Source organism: Telmatherina bonti (assembly GCF_933228915.1).
Source record: "Telmatherina bonti genome assembly, chromosome: 5".
Taxonomy (NCBI): Eukaryota; Metazoa; Chordata; class Actinopteri; order Atheriniformes; family Telmatherinidae; genus Telmatherina; species Telmatherina bonti.
In genome coordinates, this window is record NC_136623.1 from 1969377 (window position 1) to 1987095 (window position 17719).

General features: G+C 50.4%; 1 protein-coding gene across 6 annotated transcripts in view; it reads left to right on the forward strand.

The window, feature by feature from the left end:
- The window catches only part of gon4lb (gon-4 like b), a 163373-nt gene extending 145766 nt beyond the window's left edge, over positions 1-17607 (forward strand). For all 6 annotated transcript variants that reach the window (XM_079240022.1, XM_079240023.1, XM_079240024.1 and 3 more), the window contains 3 exons: positions 15497-15740; positions 15818-15975; positions 16875-17607. In XM_079240022.1, the coding sequence (XP_079096148.1) occupies positions 15497-15740; positions 15818-15975; positions 16875-17324 (852 nt within the window). In that variant the 3' untranslated portion in view covers positions 17325-17607. The remainder of the gene's footprint in view (positions 1-15496; positions 15741-15817; positions 15976-16874) is intronic.
- Positions 17608-17719: the final 112 nt, after the last annotated feature.

Below are 17719 nucleotides of genomic sequence, written 5' to 3' on the forward strand. Positions count from 1 at the left end.
ACCTGGAGGTAAACGGTGCGCAACCTGGAGGTAAACGGGGCGTAACTTAGAGGTAAACGGGGCGTAACTTAGAGGTAAACGGGGCGTAACTTAGAGGTAAACGGTAGTAACCTGGAGGTAAACGGGGCGTAACTTAGAGGTAAACGGGGCGTAATTTAGAGGTAAACGGGGCGTAACTTAGAGGTAATCGGGGCGTAACTTACAGGTAAACGGGGCGTAACTTAGAGGTAAACGGGCGTAACCTGGAGGTAAACGGGGCGTAACTTATAGGTAAACGGTAGTAACCTAGAGGTAAACGGGGCGTAACTTAGAGGTAAACGGGGCGTAACTTAGAGGTAAACGGGGCGTACCTTAGAGGTAAACGGTAGTAACCTGGAGCTAAACGGGCGTAACCTGGAGGTAAACGGGCGTAACCTGGAGGTAAACGGGCGTAACCTGGAGGTAAACGGGCGTAACCTGGAGGTAAACGGTCGTAACCTGGAGGTAAACGGGGCGTAACTTAGAGTTAAACGGTAGTAACCTGGAGCTAAACGGGCGTAACCTGGAGGTAAACGGGCGTAACCTGGAAGTAAACGGGCGTAACCTGGAGGTAAACGGGCGTAACCTGGAGGTAAACGGGGCGTAACCTGGAGGTAAACGGGGCGTAACTTAGAGGTAAACGGGGCGTAACTTAGAGGTAAACGGGGCGTACCTTAAAGGTAAACGGGGCGTACCTTAAAGGTAAACGGGGCGTAACTTAGAGGTAAACGGGGCGTAACTTAGAGGTAAACGGGGCGTAACTTAGAGGTAAACGGGGCGTAATTTAGAGGTAAACGGGGCGTAACGTAGAGGTAAATGGTAGTAACCTGGAGGTAAACGGGCGTAACCTGGAGGTAAACGGGGCGTAACTTAGAGGTAAACGGGGCGTAACTTAGAGGTAAACGGGGCGTAACTTAGAGGCAAACGGTAGTAACCTGGAGGTAAACGGTAGTAACCTGGAGGTAAACGGGGCGTAACTTAGAGGTACACGGGGCGTAACCTGGAGGTAAACGGGGCGTAACTTAGAGGTAAACGGGCGTAACCTGGAGGTAAACGGGGCGTAACTTAGAGGTAAACGGGGCGTAACCTGGAGGTAAACGGTAGTAACCTGGAGGTAAACGGTAGTAACCTGGAGGTAAACTGGGCGTAACCTGGAGGTAAACGGGGCGTAACTTAGAGGTAAACGGTAGTAACCTGGAGGTAAACGGGGCGCAACCTGGAGGTAAACGGGGCGTAACTTAGAGGCAAACGGGCGTAACCTGGAGGTAAACGGGGCGTAACCTGGAGGTAAACGGGGCGTAACCTGGAGGTAAACGGGGCGCAACCTGGAGGTAAACGGTAGTAACCTGGAGGTAAACGGGGCGTAACTTAGAGGTAAACGGGGCGTAACTTAGAGGTAAACGTTAGTAACCTGGAGGTAAACGGGGCATAACTTAGAGGTAAACGGTAGTAACCTGGAGGTAAACGGTAGTAACCTGGAGGTAAACGGTAGTAACCTGGAGGTAAACGGGGCGTAACTTAGAGGTAAACGGGGCGTAACTTAGAGGTAAACGGTAGTAACCTGGAGGTAAACGGTAGTAACCTGGAGGTAAACGGGGCGTAACCTGGAGGTAAACGGGCGTAACCTGGAGGTAAACGGGCGTAACCTGGAGGTAAACGGGCGTAACCTGGAGGTAAACGGGTCTAACCTGGAGGTAAACGGGTCTAACCTGGAGGTAAACGGGCGTAACCTGGAGGTAAACGGGCGTAACCTGGAGGTAAACGGGCGTAACCTGGAGGTAAACGGGCGTAACCTGGAGGTAAACGGGCGTAACCTGGAGGTAAACGGTAGTAACCTGGAGGTAAACGGTAGTAACCTGGAGGTAAACGGGCGTAACCTGGAGGTAAACGGTAGTAACCTGGAGGTAAACGGTAGTAACCTGGAGGTAAACGGTAGTAACCTGGAGGTAAACGGGCGTAACCTGGAGGTAAACGGGGCGTAACCTGGAGGTAAACGGGGCGTAACCTGGAGGTAAACGGGCATAACCTGGAGGTAAACGGGCGTAACCTGGAGGTAAACGGGCGTAACCTGGAGGTAAACGGTAGTAACCTGGAGGTAAACGGGGCGTAACTTAGAGGTAAACCCGTAGTAACCTGGAGGTAAACGGGCAAAACCTGGAGGTAAACGGGCAAAACCTGGAGGTAAACGGGCATAACCTGGAGGTAAACGGGGCGTAACTTGGAGGTAAACGGGGCGTAACTTAGAGGTAAACGGTAGTAACCTGGAGGTAAACGGGGCGTAACTTAGAGGTAAACGGGGCGTAACTTAGAGATTAACGGGGCGTAACTTAGAGATTAACGGGGCGTAACTTAGAGGTAAACGGTAGTAACCTGGAGGTAAACGGGCGTAACCTGGAGGTAAACGGTAGTAACCTGGAGGTAAACGGGGCGTAACCTGGAGGTAAACGGGGCGTAACTTAGAGATAAACGGTAGTAACCTGGAGGTAAACGGGGCGTAACCTGGAGGTAAACGGTAGTAACCTGGAGGTAAACGGGGCGTAACTTAGAGGTAAACGGGGCGTAACTTAGAGGTAAACGGGGCGTAACTTAGAGGTAAACGGGGCGTAACCTGGAGGTAAACGGTAGTAACCTGGAGGTAAACGGTAGTAACCTGGAGGTAAACGGGCGTAACCTGGAGGTAAACGGGGCGTAACTTAGAGATAAACGGTAGTAACCTGGAGGTAAACGGGGCGTAACCTGGAGGTAAACGGTAGTAACCTGGAGGTAAACGGGGCGTAACTTAGAGGTAAACGGTAGTAACCTGGAGGTAAACGGGCGTAACTTAGAGGTAAACGGTAGTAACCTGGAGGTAAACGGTAGTAACCTGGAGGTAAACGGGGCGTAACTGAGAGGTAAACGGGGCGTAACCTGGAGGTAAACGGGGCGTAACTTAGAGGTAAACGGGGCGTAACTTAGAGGTAAACGGGGCGTAACCTGGAGGTAAACGGGGCGTAACCTGGAGGTAAACGGTAGTAACCTGGAGGTAAACGGTAGTAACCTGGAGGTAAACGGGGCGTAACCTGGAGGTAAACAGTAGTAACCTGGAGGTAAACGGGGCGTAACTTAGAGGTAAACGGGCGTAACCTGGACGTAAACGTGGCGTAACTTAGAGGTAAACGGGGCGTAACCTGGAGGTAAACGTGGCGTAACCTGGAGGTAAACGGTAGTAACCTGGAGGTAAACGGGGCGTAACCTGGAGGTAAACGGGTGTAACCTGGAGGTAAACGGGTGTAACCTGGAGGTAAACGGGTGTAACCTGGAGGTAAACGGGCGTAACTTAGAGGTAAACGGTAGTGACCTGGAGGTAAACGGGCGTAACCTGGAGGTAAACGGGCGTAACCTGGAGGTAAACGGGCGTAACCTGGAGGTAAACGGTAGTAACCTGGAGGTAAACGGTAGTAACCTGGAGGTAAACGGGCGTAACCTGGAGGTAAACGGGGCGTAACCTGGAGGTAAACGGGGCGTAACCTGGAGGTAAACGGGCGTAACCTGGAGGTAAACGGGCGTAACCTGGAGGTAAACGGGCGTAACCTGGAGGTAAACGGTAGTAACCTGGAGGTAAACGGGGCGTAACTTAGAGGTAAACGGGCAAAACCTGGAGGTAAACGGGGCGTAACCTGGAGGTAAACGGGGCGTAACCTGGAGGTAAACAGGCATAACCTGGAGGTAAACGGGGCGTAACCTGGAGGTAAACGGGGCGTAACTTAGAGGTAAACGGGGCGTAACTTGGAGGTAAACGGGCGTAACCTGGAGGTAAACGGGCGTAACCTGGAGGTAAACGGGGCGTAACTTAGAGGTAAACGGTAGTAACCTGGAGGTAAACGGTAGTAACCTGGAGGTAAACGGTAGTAACTTAGAGGTAAACGGTAGTAACTTAGAGGTAAACGGGCGTAACCTGGAGGTAAACGGTAGTAACCTGGAGGTAAACGGGGCGTAACTTAGAGGTAAACGGTAGTAACCTGGAGGTAAACGGTAGTAACCTGGAGGTAAACGGGGCGTAACCTGGAGGTAAACGGGGCGTAACCTGGAGGTAAACGGGGCGTAACTTAGAGGTAAACGGTAGTAACCTGGAGGCAAACGGTAGTAACCTGGAGGTAAACGGTAGTAACCTGGAGGTAAACGGGCGTAACCTGGAGGTAAACGGTAGTAACCTGGAGGTAAACGGGGCGTAACTTAGAGGTAAACGGTAGTAACCTGGAGGTAAACGGGGCGTAACTTAGAGGTAAACGGTAGTAACCTGGAGGTAAACGGTAGTAACCTGGAGGTAAACGGGGCGTAACTGAGAGGTAAACGGGCGTAACCTGGAGGTAAACGGGGCGTAACTTAGAGGTAAACGGGGCGTAACCTGGAGGTAAACGGGGCGTAACCTGGAGGTAAACGGTAGTAACCTGGAGGTAAACGGGGCGTAACCTGGAGGTAAACGGGGCGTAACCTGGAGGTAAACGGGGCGTAACCTGGAGGTAAACGGGGCGTAACCTGGAGGTAAACGGGGCGTAACCTGGAGGTAAACGGTAGTAACCTGGAGGTAAACGGGGCGTAACTTAGAGGTAAACGGGCGTAACCTGGATTTAAACGGGGCGTAACTTAGAGGTAAACGGGGCGTAACCTGGAGGTAAACGGGGCGTAACCTGGAGGTAAACGGGGCGTAACTTAGAGATAAACGGTAGTAACCTGGAGGTAAACGTGGCATAACCTGGAGGTAAACGGTAGTAACCTGGAGGTAAACGGGGCGTAACCTGGAGGTAAACGGGCGTAACCTGGAGGTAAACGGGGCGTAACCTGGAGGTAAACGGTCATAACCTGGAGGTAAACGGGCGTAACCTGGAGGTAAACGGTAGTAACCTGGAGGTAAACGGGGCGTAACTTAGAGGTAAACGGGGCGTAACTTAGAGGTAAACGGGGAGTAACTTAGAGGTAAACGGGCAAAACCTGGAGGTAAACGGTAGTAACCTGGAGGTAAACGGGGCGTAACCTGGAGGTAAACAGGCATAACCTGGATGTAAACGGTAGTAACCTGGAGGTAAACGGGCAAAACCTGGAGGTAAACGGGCAAAACCTGGAGGTAAACGGGCATAACCTGGAGGTAAACGGGGCGTAACTTGGAGGTAAACGGGGCGTAACTTGGAGGTAAACGGGGCGTAACTTAGAGGTAAACGGGCGTAACCTGGAGGTAAACGGGCGTAACCTGGAGGTAAACGGTAGTAACCTGGAGGTAAACGGGGCGTAACCTGGAGGTAAACGGGGCGTAACTTAGAGATAAACGGTAGTAACCTGGAGGTAAACGGGGCGTAACCTGGAGGTAAACGGTAGTAACCTGGAGGTAAACGGGGCGTAACTTAGAGGTAAACGGGGCGTAACTTAGAGGTAAACGGGGCGTAACTTAGAGGTAAACGGGGCGTAACCTGGAGGTAAACGGTAGTAACCTGGAGGTAAACGGTAGTAACCTGGAGGTAAACGGTAGTAACCTGGAGGTAAACGGGCGTAACCTGGAGGTAAACGGGGCGTAACTTAGAGATAAACGGTAGTAACCTGGAGGTAAACGGGGCGTAACCTGGAGGTAAACGGTAGTAACCTGGAGGTAAACGGGGCGTAACTTAGAGGTAAACGGTAGTAACCTGGAGGTAAACGGGGCGTAACTTAGAGGTAAACGGTAGTAACCTGGAGGTAAACGGTAGTAACCTGGAGGTAAACGGTAGTAACCTGGAGGTAAACGGGGCGTAACTGAGAGGTAAACGGGCGTAACCTGGAGGTAAACGGGGCGTAACCTGGAGGTAAACGGGGCGTAACTTAGAGGTAAACGGGGCGTAACTTAGAGGTAAACGGTAGTAACCTGGAGGTAAACGGGGCGTAACCTGGAGGTAAACGGGGCGTAACTTAGAGGTAAACGGGGCGTAACTTAGAGGTAAACGGGGCGTAACTTAGAGATTAACGGGGCGTAACTTAGAGGTAAACGGTAGTAACCTGGAGGTAAACGGGCGTAACCTGGAGGTAAACGGTAGTAACCTGGAGGTAAACGGGGCGTAACCTGGAGGTAAACGGGGCGTAACTTAGAGATAAACGGTAGTAACCTGGAGGTAAACGGGGCGTAACCTGGAGGTAAACGGTAGTAACCTGGAGGTAAACGGTAGTAACCTGGAGGTAAACGGGCGTAACCTGGAGGTAAACGGGCGTAACCTGGAGGTAAACGGGCGTAACCTGGAGGTAAACGGGGCGTAACCTGGAGGTAAACGGTAGTAACCTGGAGGTAAACGGGGCGTAACTTAGAGGTAAACGGTAGTAACCTGGAGGTAAACGGGGCGTAACTTAGAGGTAAACGGTAGTAACCTGGAGGTAAACGGTAGTAACCTGGAGGTAAACGGTAGTAACCTGGAGGTAAACGGGGCGTAACTGAGAGGTAAACGGGCGTAACCTGGAGGTAAACGGGGCGTAACTTAGAGGTAAACGGGGCGTAACTTAGAGGTAAACGGGGCGTAACCTGGAGGTAAACGGGGCGTAACCTGGAGGTAAACGGTAGTAACCTGGAGGTAAACGGGGCGTAACCTGGAGGTAAACAGTAGTAACCTGGAGGTAAACGGGGCGTAACTTAGAGGTAAACGGGCGTAACCTGGACGTAAACGTGGCGTAACTTAGAGGTAAACGGGGCGTAACCTGGAGGTAAACGTGGCATAACCTGGAGGTAAACGGTAGTAACCTGGAGGTAAACGGGGCGTAACCTGGAGGTAAACGGTAGTAACCTGGAGGTAAACGGGTGTAACCTGGAGGTAAACGGGCGTAACTTAGAGGTAAACGGTAGTGACCTGGAGGTAAACGGGCGTAACCTGGAGGTAAACGGGCGTAACCTGGAGGTAAACGGGCGTAACCTGGAGGTAAACGGGCGTAACCTGGAGGTAAACGGTAGTAACCTGGAGGTAAACGGTAGTAACCTGGAGGTAAACGGGCGTAACCTGGAGGTAAACGGGGCGTAACCTGGAGGTAAACGGGGCGTAACCTGGAGGTAAACGGTCGTAACCTGGAGGTAAACGGTCGTAACCTGGAGGTAAACGGTCGTAACCTGGAGGTAAACGGGCGTAACCTGGAGGTAAACGGGCGTAACCTGGAGGTAAACGGGCGTAACCTGGAGGTAAACGGGCGTAACCTGGAGGTAAACGGGCGTAACCTGGAGGTAAACGGTAGTAACCTGGAGGTAAACGGGGCGTAACTTAGAGGTAAACGGGCAAAACCTGGAGGTAAACGGGGCGTAACCTGGAGGTAAACGGTAGTAACCTGGAGGTAAACAGGCATAACCTGGAGGTAAACGGGGCGTAACCTGGAGGTAAACGGGGCGTAACTTAGAGGTAAACGGGGCGTAACCTGGAGGTAAACGGGCGTAACCTGGAGGTAAACGGGCGTAACCTGGAGGTAAACGGGGCGTAACTTAGAGGTAAACGGTAGTAACCTGGAGGTAAACGGTAGTAACCTGGAGGTAAACGGTAGTAACTTAGAGGTAAACGGGCGTAACCTGGAGGTAAACGGTAGTAACCTGGAGGTAAACGGGGCGTAACTTAGAGGTAAACGGTAGTAACCTGGAGGTAAACGGTAGTAACCTGGAGGTAAACGGGGCGTAACCTGGAGGTAAACGGGGCGTAACTTAGAGGTAAACGGTAGTAACCTGGAGGCAAACGGTAGTAACCTGGAGGTAAACGGTAGTAACCTGGAGGTAAACGGGCGTAACCTGGAGGTAAACGGTAGTAACCTGGAGGTAAACGGGGCGTAACTTAGAGGTAAACGGTAGTAACCTGGAGGTAAACGGGGCGTAACTTAGAGGTAAACGGTAGTAACCTGGAGGTAAACGGGGCGTAACTTAGAGGTAAACGGTAGTAACCTGGAGGTAAACGGTAGTAACCTGGAGGTAAACGGTAGTAACCTGGAGGTAAACGGGGCGTAACTGAGAGGTAAACGGGCGTAACCTGGAGGTAAACGGGGCGTAACTTAGAGGTAAACGGGGCGTAACTTAGAGGTAAACGGGGCGTAACCTGGAGGTAAACGGGGCGTAACCTGGAGGTAAACGGTAGTAACCTGGAGGTAAACGGTAGTAACCTGGAGGTAAACGGGGCGTAACCTGGAGGTAAACGGGGCGTAACCTGGAGGTAAACGGTAGTAACCTGGAGGTAAACGGGGCGTAACCTGGAGGTAAACGGGGCGTAACTTAGAGGTAAACGGGCGTAACCTGGACGTAAACGGGGCGTAACTTAGAGGTAAACGGGGCGTAACCTGGAGGTAAACGGGGCGTAACCTGGAGGTAAACGGGGCGTAACCTGGAGGTAAACGGGGCGTAACCTGGAGGTAAACGGTAGTAACCTGGAGGTAAACGGGTGTAACCTGGAGGTAAACGGGCGTAACTTAGAGGTAAACGGTAGTGACCTGGAGGTAAACGGGCGTAACCTGGAGGTAAACGGGCGTAACCTGGAGGTAAACGGGCGTAACCTGGAGGTAAACGGGCGTAACCTGGAGGTAAACGGGCGTAACCTGGAGGTAAACGGGCGTAACCTGGAGGTAAACGGGGCGTAACCTGGAGGTAAACGGTCATAACCTGGAGGTAAACGGGCGTAACCTGGAGGTAAACGGTAGTAACCTGGAGGTAAACGGTAGTAACCTGGAGGTAAACGGGGCGTAACTTAGAGGTAAACGGGGCGTAACTTAGAGGTAAACGGGGCGTAACTTAGAGGTAAACGGGGAGTAACTTAGAGGTAAACGGGCAAAACCTGGAGGTAAACGGTAGTAACCTGGAGGTAAACGGGGCGTAACCTGGAGGTAAACAGGCATAACCTGGAGGTAAACGGGGCGTAACCTGGAGGTAAACGGGGCGTAACTTAGAGGTAAACGGGGCGTAACCTGGAGGTAAACGGGCGTAACCTGGAGGTAAACGGGCGTAACCTGGAGGTAAACGGGCGTAACCTGGAGGTAAACGGGGCGTAACTTAGAGGTAAACGGGGCGTAACTTAGAGGTAAACGGTAGTAACCTGGAGGTAAACGGTAGTAACCTGGAGGTAAACGGTAGTAACCTGGAGGTAAACGGTAGTAACTTAGAGGTAAACGGTAGTAACTTAGAGGTAAACGGGGCGTAACCTGGAGGTAAACGGGCGTAACCTGGAGGTAAACGGGCGTAACCTGGAGGTAAACGGGGCGTAACTTAGAGGTAAACGGGGCGTAACTTAGAGGTAAACGGTAGTAACCTGGAGGTAAACGGTAGTAACCTGGAGGTAAACGGTAGTAACTTAGAGGTAAACGGTAGTAACTTAGAGGTAAACGGTAGTAACTTAGAGGTAAACGGTAGTAACTTAGAGGTAAACGGTAGTAACCTGGAGGTAAACGGGCGTAACCTGGAGGTAAACGGGGCGTAACCTGGAGGTAAACGGGGCGTAACCTGGAGGTAAACGGGGCGTAACCTGGAGGTAAACGGGGCGTAACCTGGAGGTAAACGGTAGTAACCTGGAGGTAAACGGTAGTAACCTGGAGGTAAACGGGGCGTAACCTGGAGGTAAACGGGGCGTAACCTGGAGGTAAACGGTAGTAACCTGGAGGTAAACGGGGCGCAACCTGGAGGTAAACGGGCGTAACCTGGAGGTAAACGGTAGTGACCTGGAGGTAAACGGTAGTAACCTGGAGGTAAACGGTAGTAACCTGGAGGTAAACGGTAGTAACCTGGAGGTAAACGGGGCGTAACTTTGAGGTAAACGGGGCGTAACTTTGAGGTAAACGGGGCGTAACTTTGAGGTAAACGGGGCGTAACTTTGAGGTAAACGGGGCGTAACTTAGAGGTAAACGGTAGTAACCTGGAGGTAAACGGGGCGTAACTTAGAGGTAAACGGGGCGTAACTTAGAGGTAAACGGGGCGTAACTTAGAGGTAAACGGGGCGTAACCTGGAGGTAAACGGGGCGTAACTTAGAGGTAAACGGGCGTAACCTGGAGGTAAACGGGGCGTAACTTAGAGGTAAACGGGGCGTAACCTGGAGGTAAACAGTAGTAACCTGGAGGTAAACGGGGCGTAATCTGGAGGTAAACGGGGCGTAACTTAGAGGTAAACGGTAGTAACCTGGAGGTAAACGGTAGTAACCTGGAGGTAAACGGGGCGTAACCTGGAGGTAAACGGGGCGTAACCTGGAGGTAAACGGGGCGTAACCTGGAGGTAAACGGGGCGCAACCTGGAGGTAAACGGGCGTAACTTAGAGGTAAACGGGGCGTAACCTGGAGGTAAACGGGGCGCAACCTGGAGGTAAACGGTAGTAACCTGGAGGTAAACGGGCGTAACCTGGAGGTAAACGGGCGTAACCTGGAGGTAAACGGGGCGTAACCTGGAGGTAAACGGGGCGTAACCTGGAGGTAAACGGGGCGCAACCTGGAGGTAAACGGTAGTAACCTGGAGGTAAACGAGCGTAACCTGGAGGTAAACGGGGCTTAACTTAGAGGTAAACGGTAGTAACCTGGAGGTAAACGGTAGTAACCTGGAGGTAAACGGGGCGTAACCTGGAGGTAAACGGGGCGTAACTTAGAGGTAAACGGGGCGTAACTTAGAGGTAAACGGTAGTAACCTGGAGGTAAACGGTAGTAACCTGGAGGTAAACGGGCTTAACCTGGAGGTAAACGGTAGTAACCTGGAGGTAAACGGGGCGTAACTTAGAGGTAAACGGTAGTAACCTGGAGGTAAACGGTAGTAACCTGGAGGTAAACGGGGCGCAACCTGGAGGTAAACGGGCGTAACCTGGAGGTAAACGGTAGTGACCTGGAGGTAAACGGTAGTAACCTGGAGGTAAACGGTAGTAACCTGGAGGTAAACGGTAGTGACCTGGAGGTAAACGGTAGTGACCTGGAGGTAAACGGGGCGTAACCTGGAGGTAAACGGGGCGCAACCTGGAGGTAAACGGTAGTAACCTGGAGGTAAACGGGGCGTAACTTTGAGGTAAACGGGGCGTAACTTTGAGGTAAACGGGGCGTAACTTTGAGGTAAACGGGGCGTAACTTAGAGGTAAACGGGGCGTAACTTAAAGGTAAACGGGGCGTAACTTAGAGGTAAACGGTAGTAACCTGGAGGTAAACGGGGCGTAACTTAGAGGTAAACGGGGCGTAACTTAGAGGTAAACGGGGCGTAACTTAGAGGTAAACGGGGCGTAACTTAGAGGTAAACGGGGCGTAACCTGGAGGTAAACGGGGCGTAACTTAGAGGTAAACGGGCGTAACCTGGAGGTAAACGGGGCGTAACTTAGAGGTAAACGGGGCGTAACCTGGAGGTAAACAGTAGTAACCTGGAGGTAAACGGGGCGTAATCTGGAGGTAAACGGGGCGTAACTTAGAGGTAAACGGTAGTAACCTGGAGGTAAACGGTAGTAACCTGGAGGTAAACGGGGCGTAACCTGGAGGTAAACGGGGCGCAACCTGGAGGTAAACGGGCGTAACTTAGAGGTAAACGGGGCGTAACCTGGAGGTAAACGGGGCGCAACCTGGAGGTAAACGGGCGTAACCTGGAGGTAAACGGGCGTAACCTGGAGGTAAACGGGGCGTAACCTGGAGGTAAACGGGGCGTAACCTGGAGGTAAACGGGGCGCAACCTGGAGGTAAACGGTAGTAACCTGGAGGTAAACGGGGCGTAACCTGGAGGTAAACGGGGCGTAACCTGGAGGTAAACGGGTGTAACCTGGAGGTAAACGGGTGTAACCTGGAGGTAAACGGGGCGTAACCTGGAGGTAAACGGGTGTAACCTGGAGGTAAACGGGCGTAACCTGGGCGTAACCTTGACGTAAACGTGGCGTAACCTGGAGGGAAACGGGGCGTCCCTAAAATCTCCCCTCAGTACGAACATCATCAGAATGGGGGGGGCATTTTTCAAGATATCTGATTTGTCCGGAGGTGGAGTGTTAATATTTAATGATCTCTTATCCAGAACATAACCTGTTCCAGAGCATGGTAGCCGTTCGTTACCATGGTTTTTTTTTTTTTTTTTTTTTTTTTATATAGTCCACGTAGTCTCCATAACACTTCCCTCCCCCATGTGAGATGTTTTAAGTTGGAATATTAATTCCACACTGTGAGAAGCATTATTATGAAGCTAATTATTTCAGACGCTGCCTGGTGGAGCTACGTGCAAACTTTCAGTGACTTTACTTCTAAGCTGCTCCTACCATCCACCAGCAGCATGGAAAGAATATTCTAACAATGGGCGGGGCATTTTCTAAGAGACGTGATTGGTCAGGAGATGGTGCCTTTTATTTGGTCTGTCATCCAGAACATAACCTTCTAAGGAGCAGGGTTAGCTCTTCAGTGAAAGTTACTATGATAATTTAGCTCAGTAACCAAATCATATCAAATCAAACTTTATTTCTTGCATACTTTTCATGCCACAGGCAACACAAAGTGCTTCAGTTAAAACCAACAAGACATTTATAAACAATCAAAAAACACAAGTTCTCTCCACACACTGACACAAAAACTGACAGCAACCCCCCTTCCCCGACCCCCCCAAATAACATCACTCCCTGAATACTGTCTCTGTAACTGAACACAGATATAATAAATAAAACCGATCAACATCAAATTAAGTGATTAATGTCTGACTTGATGCTGAAACCATATCTAGGGATATCTAAGTCCCCGCATGCTCATAGCAGCCGTCACTATGGCAACCGCCCAGCTCCCAGGCAGGCAAGGGCCCACCCCTCCGCCATGAAATTGCAGTACAGGACCCCACGCCACCCAAGCAGGAGCAGTCACCATGGCAACAGCCCCCAGACCAAACAGGCAGGACGCCCAGCGTGCTGGGTCCTCATAGGGAAAACACCAGTTAAAAACAAGTTAAATAACCTTAAGAAACATTAGGAAGAAATAAGAGCAACAACAATTACAACAAATACACAGAAAAGGACTTCACAAAATAAAATCAAGTAAAATTCACTTAAATGCTAAGCTAAAAAGGTCTTGAGCCTCTTCTTAAAAACATCAACAGTCTCGGCGGCCCTGAGGCTCTCTGGCAGGCTGGTCCAGCCAGGACCAGAATAATGGAAACAGGTCTCACTGTATGTCTTAGTACTGACTTTAGGAACCACTAAAAGGCGGGTACCATAGGACCTCAGGGTCTGCGAAGGCTCATCATTAATAAGAAAAAATAAGAAGGCCCACGACCATTAAGACATTTATAAACAAGCAAAAGAATCTTAAAATCAATCCTGAAGCGCACAGGAAGCCGATGCAGCGGTTTTAAAACAGGTGTAACGTGTTCCCGCCCCGTGGTCCTCGTCAGAACTCGTGCCGCCGAGTTCTGGAGTAACTGGAAGGAAGACCAGCGAGCAGGGAGTTAGAGTAATCTGTTCTACTAGAAATAAAAGCATCAGCACCTCTGTGCTGGCAGGAGAGAGAAATGGGCGACTCTGTTTTTTACATGATAAAATCCTGTTTTTGTTATAGTTTTTATGTGTGGAATAAAATCCAGCTCAGAGTCGAGAAGAACACCCAAATTTCTCCCACACTGGGAGGGATTAAAATGTAATGTTGGTAAAAAGGATCTATCTCTTGCCTTCAGGACCGATAATTCAAACTTCAGTTTTGTCCTGTAAAAAGTTCTCTGCCATCCATGACTTTATATCTGAAATACAGTTTAAAAGAACATGCCGTGTCTCTTCAGGAGACACGGTGACGTAAAGCTGCGTATCATCGAGAGACACGGCGACGTAAAGCTGCGTATCATCGGGAGACACGGCGACGTAAAGCTGCGTATCATCGGGAGACACGGCGACGTAAAGCTGCGTATCATCGGGAGACACGGCGACGTAAAGCTGCGTATCATCGGGAGACACGGCGACGTAAAGCTGCGTATCATCGGGAGACACGGCGACGTAAAGCTGCGTATCATCGGGAGACACGGCGACGTAAAGCTGCGTATCATCGGGAGACACGGCGACGTAAAGCTGCGTATCATCGGGAGACACGGCGACGTAAAGCTGCGTATCATCGGGAGACACGGCGACGTAAAGCTGCGTATCATCGGGAGACACGGCGACGTAAAGCTGCGTATAATCAGCATAGCTGTGGACATAAACGCCATATCTCCTGATGACATCACCAAGTGGTAACATAAAAGTAACGGGCCGAAGATTGATCCATGGGGAACCCCACATTTTATTTTATGGGTTCCTGAGGAGCACTTATCCATACTTGCAAAAAACTGTCGATCTGAGAGGTAGGAATAAAACCACTTAAGAGCAGTACCTGAGAGGTACTGTATTGTAGTAGTAATGTATTTGAAATAAACCAATTTGCAGTGAAATCTGCTGAAATTGTCATTATTTGAGGAGGAGGATGACCTGAGAGAGTGGGTGGTGATGGCAATGTGTAAGAAATCTGACAAATACAGGCCTGGAGAGTGTGCAGGATGATTTTTAATTCTATACTTGATCTAACTGGGATTATTTAGGTGCAGCTGCGGTAGGATAGGGGTGATGCAGTGAAAGGGGGGAGTCCAGGTGATGATGGGTGTAACTGAAGCTTATGAAGATATTTCTGTGTGAGACCAAAGAGAAGAGTTACAGCAGAAATACAGGAGGTGAAGAGAGGGCGTACGGGGGGGAAGAAATGTTTTTGTTAATGAAAATAAGCAGAATGAGTGACGTTATTCATGTGGGCGTGAAATGATAATGTGCTGTTGAGGATGACACTCAGACTCTTGACTTGTAAGAAGGAGACACAGGAGTTGGCGATGTTTAACTAGCAACTTTCTAAAGTTTGGATTTGGTTCCAACGAAGAGAAACTCAGTTTTATTACTGTTTCAGGAAGCTGCAGGTGAACCAGGATTTAACTTTGGATAGTCAGGTAGTGAGGAGGAGGGAAGGAGTTGAGTTACTGGAGAGGTAGAGCTGGGTATCACCTGCAAAGCAGTGAAAATGGATTTTAGATTTGAATTACCAAGAGGAAGGAGAAAGATGATGAAGAGAAGCGGTGCCTGGACTGAACCCTCGATGTGACGGTGGGATCTGAGGGACTGGAGAAGGACAAAGTCATCACCTGGATGGTTATTGACTGAACAGAAACTAAAGGTCAGAACCAGTAGAAGACTGGTTCACAGGCAATCTGAGGATCAGCTGCTGATCAGAGCCCTGATTATTGATCAGCAGCTGTGTTTCATTTAGGTGTGTTAACAGAAAACCGAGAGGAAAGACATCAGCTATGAGCATAGAGAAGCAACAGTCGCTAGCCATCAGTCTGGGAGGGGTTACCAGGTCATTTCCAAACTAACACCAGGAAGGAGTTAACTAGGGCTGGAATCCTGCTCAGTCCAGACCAGGTCTGTCAGTCCAGACGATGCATAAAACCTTTGAGTTTAACCTGGATGCAGTTTTCTCACAGCTGTTTCTAAACCTGGTCATGTGACTGTCTGTGAGCGATGATGTCCTCTGTTGTATGGACATGTCCTCCAGGAGACCATGAAGCAGCTGACATGGCTGGCAGCAGAACGGCGACTCTGTGCAGACGGAGACTCGGAGGAGGATCATTCTCCAACGTCCGCTGGCTCTCAAGAGGAAGAAGAGGAGGAAGAGGAGGAGGGGCCGAAGGGGGGGGATGTGGGGCATGAGCGGAGCGGTAAGGTGGGCTTAGACGAGGAGATGCTGTGTGGGGAGGAAACGCCCAGAAGAGGAGGACGGTGTCCTGGACGAGGACAAGGTGAGAGCTGTCTCTGATGGGCATCAGTCTCTGCTGCAATCTCAACATCTGACCTTGGTTCCTGGATGTCTCTGCAGGTCGTAGTCGTCCTCATCGTGGTCTGAGGAAGAACCGCCAGGAGCGTCTCAGTAAGGATGCTGCCAAACTGCTGCTGCTGTATGATGATAACATCCTGGACAATGACCCGCTCCGAGACATCAAAGACATGGCATTTGCCCAGACTTACCTGAACAGGGTGAGACTCACCTGGATCTCAGCAGCACTTCAGTCCTGTTTACTTAGACTTTCCACATCGCTGCTTACATGTTGGAAGGTCTGGGTGGGAATCTGTTGGTTCCTTTAATTTGATTCAGAACTCTTGATATAAATCAAAGATCTTTTTTCTGTTTTAATCAGGACTTCATTTTCCGCCCGTGCATTTGTAAATTGACTTCCATTAACTTTTCAGAACCTGGTCTTGGTAGAACTGGTCTAGGACCAGTGGTGGAACCACACCTATTTATTTGATTGTTTGTTGAATAAGACAGGAATTGAGCTAACTGACCTCTTTATCACCACTGGGTCACGGGAGGATAGATGGATAAATGGATGGATGGATGATGAATGGGTGGATGGATGGATGGATGGATGATGAATGGGTGGATGCATGGGTAGGTGGATGGAAGGATAGATGGGTGAATAAATGGAAGGATAGATGGGTGGATGGATGGATGGGTGGGTGGATGGATGCATGAATGGATGGATGATGAATGGGTGGATGCATGGAAGCATAGATAGATGAGTGGATGGATGATTGGGTGGATAGATGGATGGGTGGATGGATGGATTGGTGGGTGGATGATTTGATGGATGGGTGGATGGATGGGTGGGTGGGTGAGTGGATGGGTGGATGGATGGATGGATGGATGGATGGGTGGGTGGGTGAGTGGATGGGTGGATGGGTGGATGGATGGGTGGGTGGGTGAGTGGATGGGTGGATTTATGGGTGGGTGGGTGGGTGAGTGGGTGGATAGGTGGGTGGATAGGTGGGTGGGTGGGTGGATGGATCATCTGTGGTCCAGTGGTACATAAAAGTGGATGCTAGAAATGTTCCATCCTTCAGTCTCTTGATGGTGTCTTATCATGTGTCTCCAGGTTCGGGAGGCACTGCAGGACACACCTGGACAGGTGGAAGAGTTTGTGTCTCTACTGAAAAGATTTGAACATGTGGGCAAAGGACAGGAAGTGACTTCATTGTTCAGGAAGCTGTGCTGTATCCTAGGAAAGCGGACAGACCTCCTGCAGGACTTTGCAGCATTTCTGCATCCTGAGCAGGCGCTGCAGTGTGGACTGGTAAGAAGGAAGGGGACAGGTTTTTCCTGTCTGCAGGGTGATCATTGGTTTAGTCTCCAGACTTCTTTCGGTGTCAGGAAGATGGATGTCTCTTGTTGTCAACTTTTGTACGTATCTCGTACATCTGTCAGGAGAAAATTCACTTTAATCGAGAGAGAAGTCCTCTGTCCAGATCAATCAAACTTACATCCCCATGTTCCAAAGATTTTCTCTTCCAATAAATGTCCTGGTTCAATTAGAGCTGGTGTTTAAACAGTTGTCCTCATCATGCTGTTCACATTTTGACATCATGAGACCAAGACGACACCTAACAATGGAACAACAGTCCCTTGCCATTGCGATGCTTCTAACAGGACGTTCTCAGACAGAAGTGGCCACTGAGCTTGGAGTGTCACAGAGTGTCATCAGCAGGTTGCAACAGAGATATGGAGAGACTGGAAGAGTCACAGAAAGGCCTAGAAGTGGACGTCCTTTGGCCACATCCCGTGCTGATGACCGCTACATTGTGAACACTGCCCTGAGAAACCGGATGATGAATGCCACTCAACTCCAGGCACGTTTAAGAGAGGTGAGAGGCACCCAAGTGTCACGTCAGACCATTCCAAACCGTTTCCATCAGCGTGGTCTGCGTGCTAGACGACCTGCAC